This window comes from Meles meles, chromosome 1 (genome assembly GCF_922984935.1).
Source record: "Meles meles chromosome 1, mMelMel3.1 paternal haplotype, whole genome shotgun sequence".
Taxonomy (NCBI): Eukaryota; Metazoa; Chordata; class Mammalia; order Carnivora; family Mustelidae; genus Meles; species Meles meles.
Window position 1 is genome coordinate 9736304 of NC_060066.1, and position 11118 is coordinate 9747421.

The 11118-nt window shown below is 43.1% G+C and overlaps 1 protein-coding gene across 1 annotated transcript in view; it reads left to right on the top strand.

Annotated features, from left to right (window-relative positions):
- The window catches only part of KCNQ3 (potassium voltage-gated channel subfamily Q member 3), a 295260-nt gene extending 284467 nt beyond the window's left edge, over nt 1–10793 (top strand). The window contains exons 14-15 of the mRNA XM_046025609.1: nt 319–403; nt 1895–10793. Coding sequence (XP_045881565.1) covers nt 319–403; nt 1895–2629 — 820 coding nt within the window. The 3' untranslated portion in view covers nt 2630–10793. The remainder of the gene's footprint in view (nt 1–318; nt 404–1894) is intronic.
- The last annotated feature ends 325 nt before the right edge of the window (nt 10794–11118 follow it).

The window sequence follows — 11118 nt, forward strand, 5'->3', positions numbered from 1 at the left end:
AACACTGAAATCCAAAATAAGTGATTCAAAGGCACCAAACCCTCTAGGCACAGCAAGGTGCTTTATTAATTTTGACCCAGCTTAATATTTGGCTACATCTGTTGCCACAGAGAAGAGTAAGATCCCAGTGCTGAAGGCAGGAAAAGGTTAGTCTTTCCTGACTCCCTTGTGCCTCCAGAGCTGAGTGGGTCTCTTCCAAACTGCATAAACGTGAGCAGAGGGATGATAGCTCCAAGGACCATGGCTCGCTCTGCCGAGACAGCCTGGCAAAGCACAAACAGGTACGACGATCTTACAGACGCGTTGGCTCTTTCCTAGGAATGAACCATATGTAGCCAGAGCATCCACATCGGAAACTGAAGACCAAAGCATGATGGGGAAGTTCGTGAAAGTCGAAAGACAGGTAGGTCTTTCCTTTCCCTCACCAAAAAAAAAGCTATAGGACATTTGTGTTCAAAGGTCATTTTCCCCCCTAGGAAGGTAGCAGTTGAATCTCTACCACTCAGAAAAGCGATGTGGAAATTACATCCCGAGTTAGCACACACTGACTCTGCAACCACATGCAAGTTCATCCATTCTCCTGAGCCTCAGTGTCCTCATCTGTAAAATGGGGATTCTAATACCTTATAAGATGACTGTGAGGACTGAATGAGTTGGTACCCATGAATCAGTGGAATAGCTGCTGGCACGCAGTAGGCCCTCAACAGATATAACTGCTCTTCGCAGGTATGGTCAGGAAGAAAGAGAAGCCATTCCCATCCAGCACCCTATCGAGCTCACGAGTCTCTCCTTCGGGGAAGGGACATCTGTGAGCACAGTTGTACACCAGACAGATGGGTCTGTCAGTTTCCATGAGGAGCCCTACCAGCCCTCTTATTTTATTCAAAACCCCACATTGGACCTGTGCAAGAGAGGCAAGAGGAAAGTTGGAGGATTACCCTTTCTTGGCATATCAAGAATATCATTTTTCGTTTTAAAATTTGAATTTATAATCTCAGCTCTTCCATTTCCCAGCTCTGTGACCTTTGACAAACTATTTCCTCTCTCTGCCTCTGTTTCCTCACCTGTAAAAGAGAGATAATCACCTCCCAGAGCTGTTGGGAAATGAAATGAGTCAACATCTTTAAGGGGCATCAAGCAGAGTCAGGTACTTACTAGGTACTCTAAGTATTAGTTACTGTTAAGTCTTGGATACTGTCCCAGCTTCTACATGGTACTGTGCTACCTGGCCTTACCTGGAAAAAGGGGTGCTATCCTTGCCTGCAGTACCTTCTGGGGAGTGGTGAGTTGTCAGGGAGGGAACACCGTACATGCGTGTACACACACACACACACACACACACACACACACACACACACACACACGTGTATGCGCTCACAAAGATTGAGTCAGTTCCCAGGTTTTGCAGCTCGGAGAAAATACAACTTACCAGACTGCAGCTCCCACTCCAAGGCCCCTAGCTGGGACCTCCAGTTCTAAGAGGCACAGTTCTTGCTGCCCACTGCTCTTGGGTCTTAGAGGTTTGCACATCCCATAGGAGGAACAGACACTAACCACCCACAGACTTCTATCCAAGTGAATATTTGCAAATCAAGAACTCTTGCTCCATGACCCAAATGGCAGCAGCAAAGCCACCTCCTCCTAGGGTACCACTTGTCCTCAGATCCCTTCTCTGGTCCCAGCTTTCACTTCCCAGAAAGCTCTTGCCAGGTTGTTTCTAGATTAGCACTAATCCACGTGTAATGCTCCAACTTAGGAAGCATGAAATAATCCATTGTTGTAAAGATGATGATTTGCAGGAACCCTCCTGCTTTCCTGTGGTATTTCTTCCCAACCAGAAAGAGCCACCCCCATCCTGGAAAAGCAGTGACACCCACTTCCTTGTATCTCCCAGGTTCACGACATGGGGAAGAAACTGGACTTCCTGGTAGATATGCACCTGCAGCACATGGAAAGGTTGCAGGTGCACGTCACGGAATACTACCCGACCAAGGGGACCTCCTCACCTGCAGAGGTGGAGAAGCTAGAGGACAACAGAGATTCAGATCTAAAAACCATCATCTGCAACTATTCTGAGAAGGGTCCCCCCGAGGCCCCCTACAGCTTCCACCAGCTGCCGCTGGACAAAGTCGGCCCTTATGGGTTTTTTGCCCATGATCCTGTGAACCTGCCCCGAGGAGGACCCAGTTCTGGAAAGGTTCAAGCAACTCTTTCCTCCTCAGCAGCAACGTATGTGGAAAGGCCCACCGTCCTGCCTATCTTGACTCTTCTTGACTCCCGAGTGAGCTACCACTCCCAGGCTGAACTGCACGGCCCCTGCTTGGACCGGGTCTCCCCCCGACAGAGACAGAGCATCACACGGGACAGTGATACGCCCCTGTCCCTGATGTCGGTCAACCATGAGGAGCTGGAGCGGTCTCCAAGTGGCTTCAGCATCTCCCAGGACAGAGATGATTACATGTTTGGCCCGAGTGGGGGATCGAGCTGGATGAGGGAGAAACGTTACCTCGCCGAGGGTGAGACAGACACGGACACGGACCCGTTCACCCCCAGTGGCTCCATGCCTCTGTCATCCACAGGGGATGGGATTTCTGATTCAATATGGACCCCTCCCAACAAGCCCATTTAGAAGGGGTCTTGGGCTGAGTTCTTGTAATGTAGACAGACTTTGTATAGCTCACTTGCTCTCACACCTGACACTTGACGGTGAGATCACAGTAGCTGCATCAAACACATGCATGTGCGTGGCAGCCCCCCACCAGGGCAGGGGCTTTTCACGGCCTTCCTCCTCCCCAGGTCACCACAGTGAAGCTGCTTCCTTTTAAGCATGGTTTGCATGACTTTACAATATATAAATGGTACCGCTAATCTCTTCTAGGATATACATTTATCTGCTGTTCTTAATTTAAATCATTATTGGACCAGGATGGGGAGAAATTATTGACGAGCTGTGCTATCTGTCTGTTTGGTTGGCTGCTTTGGGTTTTGGTTTGGTAAGCAGGGAATGTAGTTTAAGTTCTTTCTCAAACCACTGCCCCTTTGTGTAAAACAGACCAGTAATTGTTTTCTAGAGTAAGCAAATAGTTTGTGATCAAAAACGCACTGCGGATCAAAGAGGTGGCCCACTGAGCTAAAACACTAAGAAAGAAACAAGATGGTCATCGCATATCCAAAACCACGATTTTTTAAAATTATTTTTTTGGGAAAAAACTAACAAAACCAACTAAATGCTCTCAAAGGGACCTTATTTGCCCTGCCGTTGTCTGTGTCCTGCCTGTTCCCTCATCCCTGGTAATCCCACGTGTAGCATTTCGAGGGAGTTATGAATTGGCGGGGAGAAGACACACACACAAGTTCAAATAGTTTCCAATTTATGTAGCCAAAGATAATGAAATTTATCAGAAGTAGGGTGCCCCTCTGGACAGGAGCTAAGATCAGTGCCTTCAAAATGAGGTTTCAACTCACATTCCTCCCCATGGTACTTGTACAAAATATCCATCTCAAATGAAAATTAGAAACCAGAAATTATCTGGTCCAAGTTTTCCTTTGTAAAAATGAGAAACCTTTGGCTCAGGTAGAGACAAGCCCGGGGTCACCTCATTGTCCCCCGGAGAGCTGGGACTCAAAGCTGACTCACTCAATGCCCTAGTCTCCTGCTACCACACAATGCTGCCCCTTATACAGTGGGACCCAGAAATTGTGCCAAGATGCCTGGACTCTGTCGTGTGGCAAGCACCCACAACACAATTTTTTCAGCATGAGGGGGCTGTTTGCTCTTACTGCAAAAATTGCTTGCTTGATGCCTTGCATTTTGGTTCTAGAATAAAACAAACACTTCAAGCAAGCAAACGTCAACATTTCTTAATATGCAAATGGGCAAAATTTTCAGAACCATCCGGTTTTACTTCTCCAGATTTTTTAAATGACAAGTAGCCGTAAGATTAGCCCAAGTGTAAGCAGAACCTCTGGAGAGCACTGCCCAAGTGAATAAGCATTAATATTAAGCACAAGCCATCCTCTGGCCTCTTATGAGGTGTCACTACTTTCTGAAACACTTCGGTGGGAAAGGTTTCTGTTAGGTTTGGGCTGGATTAGCTAAATTATGACACCACAGTATCACTGTCTCGCTCTTATCCCACATCTAAGCACTGGTTGTGGATGGTTGCCATGGTGACCATCAAGATGATCAAAAGGGCCTAACCATCTACACGCAAATGATACTGATGTTTTCCTCAGTCTTGTCAAGAGTTATGGTACCTGCGGCAGACATCTGCTTTCATCATGACCTGATGCAGGAAACTTGTACTTTGTTGGAGAGAACTAGTTTCTCAGATCTTGGTTTCTTTCAACTCACAAATCAACAGTACTGTGCAAAAGGTTCAGAGTACCATAATAATGAAGGTGTGGTCCCTGACTTTAGAAATCATCAACAAAAGCCTACCATTTTTACATGGAGATGGCATTTTACATGGAAAATCTCACAAATAGAGAGGCGTTGGCATTGATGTCTAAGGTGGGAGATACACAAGAATGATCACACAATTCAGACCTGAACCCTCCTCCTGTCCTATGGTTTCGCATTTGACCTTCTAGCAACCCGAAGGACAAAGGGAATGGATTATATGCATGAAAGTGCCATTGGAGTTAATGACCTAAGAAACCCTGTGCCCCTTCCTTAGGGTTTGGTTCTTGCTTCTGACCCTCCTAGAATCTTTTACTACAAGTGATTGAGCTACCTATCATCTAACATGTTACTGTGTTTTTCTCCACATACGCACAAATTATGTTTACCTACTTTATTAATATTCTTACAGAACTGATGGGCCTCGGTGTCTTACCAACAGATGCATTTGCCAGGAACTCAGTGGAGTTCTCAGAAGGACAAGTGAGACTTTTTCATCCTCAAGCTAAAAATAGTTATCATGGATCCAAAGTTAGAGGACTGCCTTAGGTTCTTTGAAAAACCTACAAAGGATAAGAGTTTGTATTATTTCTTAAACCATAGGAGGGCAGTCTAACCTGCTCTGCTGGATCATAAAGCCAGGATGACAGGGATTGATTGGGTTTATGTCTGTTACCATCATGTTTCCAACATGTGGTAAGCTGTCATTATCAGTGTAGACAAAGACAAAATACATGATCATGAATCACTAAATGATAAGGCTTTTTAAGAGCTGTTCTTTCCCATCTCAGAAGAAAGAGAAAAACGAACTTCTTGAATATTCTGTTTTGATATCCCTTTAAAAGAAAAAAAAAATTCCAGAAAAGCAAGCCAAAACTATTGAAGTCACCTGCTCACAGATAACATCATCACCTGGCTTGCATTGATGAAGCAGAAACTCAAGGTGTAGGACTGAATTTAAATTATGGGGAGAAACAATGTGTGCCTCCATAAGGATCTTTCTATCAGAAAAAAGAAGAGCATGATGGAAAAACCCAACAGAACTGGTTAATAATGTGGCCCAAGATCATCCTGCTTCAGATATATTAGTGGTCCTGAAGCTGGCTGGGGAAGCTACAGTAGTTTTAGCAAAATCCCATGAAACCATGACAAATTAATTCCATTGTAAAAACTAGGAATAATTTCCTTAAGTGGAAGTGTAATCCCATTATAGGTGTTCCGTCTCTGTGTATCACAATATGATATAGGAAAACTTTAAGAAGTCATTTTTTAGGAGGATGGAAATGAATGAGAACTATCTTCCGAATGTTAGGTAAGAGGTGACCTGTCGGGCTGAGAAGAAAGTACTTGAGATCAATGTGCATTTTGACCATCAAACACCAGCACACAAGCAAACCTGAAAATTTTAAGGAAAAGAATTGTGGGAGGAAACGAAAAAAAAAAAAGCATCAAATTGAGCAAGTTCTATTCACTGACTATACTTTTTCTGGGAACTGAGAGCTTGGACTTAGTAGATAAAACAATGATATATTGAAGCTCTAGTTTCAGTGAAAGAATCTGAAAACTGCCAAGATATGCTATAGTTTAAGATGAGCTCATTAGTCAATAATTAAAGCATTATGCTTTGCCTATTTTGTGCAGGGAAGTTCCCAGACACTGTAAGTTGAAAGAATAATTATTTGTAGGAAATCCTATTATCATAGGATCTACTCACAATTTGCAAGACCATTCTTCTAAATCCATGCCACTCTACTGATAATATAAAAACATGTGTTTGTTTATTCATTTATGAGATTTACTAAGCACCATTGTCTGCTAGGCACTATGTAACACACTAGAAATTCAGAGGTAAGAAAACTGCAGTTCCTGCCACCAAAAAGCTAGGAATCTGGTGGCCTCAAATATTGGAGTTCCCTTCAAATTATGTCTACCAGGAATGGAAAGTATCTAATTTTATCCCTGGAGACAACTACACAGATAGGAGCTCTTCCTCACTTAGAATCAATGGGAGATTGAGCATGGAGTAAAGTGAAAGCAAGAATTCTCCATCAAAATGGTAATGACCCCATCAGCTCAGGGAAGACTGAGTGGTTGAATGAGTGGTTTCAGTTTGGGTTCAGTGCTTTCAGCTTTATAGCTCCAAATATGTTGTGTACAAAGGAGGTTTTAGAGTATCAGAACTTTCTAGAGTATCTAGCTTTTCTAGAGTATCAGAGCTTTCTCCTCTTCAAATCCCTACAATGATTGAGTCCAGACAAGAAGCTGGGCTACTTCCATTTCACTGTGTTGACCAAGAAAAGCTTATGGTACAAGCCAAGACACAACATCTATTTCAAGAAAAAGGTGTCCCTCTTCCTGTGGTACTCTGCTAATAAAATTCTGCTGGAGCAAGATAAGAAATCTGTTCAGTGGTCTAAGAAGTTGACTGCACTTTGAACAGTACTGACAAGCACACCCCCAGCTTACCCCAGAAGATGCCCTGCAGTTGGTCTTTGTTGTCTGTGAATATGCTCTCAAGGCACTTAGGACCATATGGATTTTCTTTGTTTTCTCAACCCCAGGCATTCTTAGGAATTTGCCTCTTGTCCTCACTCATCCTTGAAGGCTTGCTTATTTGGGGATGAACTTTTTAAAAGACTAGAAGTCCTTTCCTTGTATCCAAATCACCCAATGTCCCACTGCTACTGATATTACGCTACTCAAAACTGAATCAAAACATCAACCTGATGTTGAGGCGAGAACATGTGAGGGACCAGACTATCTCTATAGTTTTAGTGGTTTGGGAAACCAACAGTGGGAATCTCAAAGAGACAGGAAGGATATAGACATGGCCTGGATGAAAATTTGAGACACTTGCAAGTATTTGACTTTCTAGGTCTGTTTTGACTTTCAAATGGGACAGTTAGTATATGTAAAGACTCTAGTACATATACCCATACATATGGGGACTGTCATACGTATTCATTTTTAATACTTTGTGTGGACTCCACTGCCTCAGTTCTCAGGACTATCTATGAACTCCAAATTTACCCCCTGGAAAATCCTCTTCTTAGAAAAAGAACAGTGGAAATGCCATCCTGATTCAGGAACTTTTACGGGTTTTTTTTTTTTTCAAAAAGTACATCTCTATAAATGAAATGGGGAAGGTCAGGAATGTTGAAATGAAGGTTGGGTTGCAGTGGCTGGGTTGTGGCAGTTCCATTGGACCCACAATACCACATGTTGAACCATTCTCTCAAAGAATGATCTGGAGGAGGCAAAGCCAAATAGCAGGAACCATTAAATAGGGAGGAACTAGTGGTTACAATGAGGAAAGTTAACCATGCCATGACGTCTGTCATACAACATCCTGGAAATGAATGGAGAACTTCCAGAAGAAAAAGTTCAAGCTCTCTCAAACTCTTTCTCCAGGGAGATTTGTTCCCAGCCTCTAACCACCTCAGTTTGTTATTCCTGTAGGAAAATTGTGACTAGTGTCTTGATTCATTGTCATAGATGCAGGGAGATACAATTTCATAGATTCCCAAATGCTCAGAACAAGAAGAAACCTTGATCACAAGAAAAACCACCTCTCTTCTTAGATCAGGAAGCAGAGGCTCAGCATAAAAGGAGTCACACTAGTCACCCAATGGCTGAATGAGTGATTGGGTGGCAGAGTGAATCAAGAACCCAGGTCTCCTAAATCCTGCTCCAGATAGTGGAGATCAAACACTGACAGTCACATAGCAACCAAGAAGAAAACTTTGTGGGTCAGCCCAGGAGATGAAGGAGAACTTCTTGGCCCACTCAAGAAACTGCTAAACCAGACACATTGGTTGGAATTTATTCCCATCTATGGAATATGATTGATCTCATGACTTGAAAGACAATGTTCCTTCTCCCCTAATCCTGCTGACCTCCAAAGTCCTGGCACAAATCACTGATGCTGGTGAGAAAAGAAAAGAAGAACAACCTCATAGCCATGAAAGCACTCCCCTCCACTTCTCTGACCTCTGCTACTTTGTCCCCTCCTTGTCCTGCCAAGCCTGGACTGGTTCAGCTCTTTGGCCCATCACTTGGACTTATTCAGTTCCAGAGCCATGCCTCAGGTGGTTTCCTCATCTGTAAGCCAATCCTTTTGCAGGATTTTGCCTTTGAAAAAAGTTAACAGGTTTGATTTAGGATGTGGGATGTGATTTCTTTGGGGATCAATATGACCCCAAGGTGTTAGTTCTACTAAGGTGTCCCTTCACGGTGGGATCTCTAGTTCTCACACCTTGTTTCTACTGCTTTGTCCAAAAGAATGCCCATGTTGGCTGGGTCACAACTGGTACTCTAGTGTTGTCACCAAAAGCTACAAAGCAGCAGACAGGATTCAACTTAAGACATCTTATGTTTCTGTAACTGGGAAATTATTTTAGAAAGTAAACAGGCCTCCCTGTTGGCTTAAATGAGGATTAGCATTGTTGGTTTCCACTTATGTTTTGCTTGGGACAGATTTGTCAGAATTTGGCACAGCTCCCCAATAGCCCTTGCTAAACCCTGTAGAAGGATATTTAGGTCTTCTGAGTCAGTCTGAGCCAGAAACCCCCAAGGCAAAGTCAGAAAGATGGCAGTAATTTTAGACTGTCATTCCACCTGACTTCCTAGCCTCTAAATAGTCCTGTTCTGGGGAAATAAGTCAAATCCTATACAAGAATAACCTGAATGTGACTTGTAATTAAGCAGTCAAAAGCCTGGTCTAGTGCTTGGGAATATATTTGTAATTCCTCTTAGATGTGTCAAATGTACTCAGTCTGATGCCTTGAGAGGAGTGAACAATGGAACCATGTTTTCTTCCAATGTCTCGCTCTGCCCACAAGACAGGTCTAGGAGGGGGAGAGAAACTTACCCTAACCTGTCTTTGTGAGTTGCATGTGATGTGACAGCTCTCTCTCTTGACTTCTTGCAGTCCTCACCACAACCCCATGTGGGTGGTGTTAATGTCTCCATCATAGAGTTTGAAGAAACTGAACCTGAGGGGGAAACACCTTGCCAAACACCATGACCAAACACCATGAAGCAGAGCTGGGATTGTAACCAAAGCTCATGTACCTTCCAAGATTATTCTCCTCCTATCATACCTCCCAGGTCAATGGAAATGCTCCTATATCGTGCCCTTTGGCCCTCCCCCATGCCTTGCCCTCCCATGCCTAGTGGACCTTAGAGTAAAACAATCAGACCCATTGGTTCCCCAGAGAGAACCAAAGTCAGCTGCTCTGCTCAACTGATCAGTGGGTCTTACCTGTTCCTTTGAGTGGGTTCACAATTCAGCTGTCAGTGGCAGAAAATAATGCCACATAAAAATTTCACCTTGTTCATGGAAGAATCCATTATTTCTTGGAGCTTAGTATGGCTTCAGATAATCCCACAAGTGCCCCTTGTTCTCTGCCCTGCATACCCTCACCCAGGATGTTCTGTCATTGATTTATCCAAACAAATTCAAATGTCCTTCCTGACTCTGGTCTTCTGTCTCTAGACTGTACCTTTATTTCAGGCCTTGGAAATCCTACAGCGACAGGTGAGTCTGCAGAAACATTCTTTGGGAGACCAAATGCTCACAACAGTTGTGTTTCTCTTCTTCAATATTAAAAAGATCACAGTTCCCCAGTGAGAAGTCAACTTGATGTGGTAATTGGACCCTACTTCCCCTCTGAATACTTTTCCGAAGGAAGGGAGAGCAGCTCCACCCTCTATGTTCCTGGGAATGTTAACAATCCACATGGGGAGGACAAAGTCCAAGATTGGTGGCAGCCATGTTCCAAGCATCAGAGATCTTACTGTTGGAGACATGAGGCAGACTCTGCCCCATCTTAAAAATCACCTTAGAAAGATGGGCCTACTTCATCAGATCTGTCAATCATTTCCTATTTTACAGAGAAAAATTCTCTCTATGTTGCTTTCAATAGGGTACGGCTATTCTTCTTTTTCCTTTGTTTTTCTTTTTTCTTTCTAATGTAGCTGTGAAGGAAAACACCAATCTCTGCAGAGCAGATTGAGGTTTCCATTGACATAAATCCATTGTATTTGATTTGGGATTGTATTTTCTTTAATCCCCTTTAATGGCATAGAATTCTGGTGCCTTGCTCCCTGAATTTTGTCTCCATGCTACAAGTAGGCTTTCTTCACATTCTGGCTTACACGGGAACACGACTATTCCACAAGTGGCCTTTAGTGCTCTTTATAATATGATTTCCTGTAATTTTTAAATTGTACGTGTAATTTCTATTCTGGCTCTGTCCAATATTTGAACAACTTTACTAGGTTGATTTCCATATATATTATGCAAACACTTCTTACCTGATTTTTTATGTTCTATCTTAAAACAAATACTGCACCACTTATTAATAAATAGACATTTCAATGATTATGATGATGTTTGAGTGATGTTTGAGTGATGTTTGCTTCCTTGATGACGTGGAGTGACATGGCAGTCTGTTACTGGTTGTGGGAGGAAGTGAATGAGGAGGCGTGAGCATATTAGTAAATGTGAGAAAAAAAGCAATTGAGTGGGGGAGGAGTGAGAGAATAAAGACACAAGAAAGAAACTGTGATTGATGGAGTAAAGAGTGAAACTCATAGCCATGAAAAGTACATGACATGGATTGCACTCCTCAGAAACAGCCACTATACACAGGCTGGAAGTATGGCGTTTAGTAAAATATTATCCAATCATCACAGTTTTAAGATATCATTTC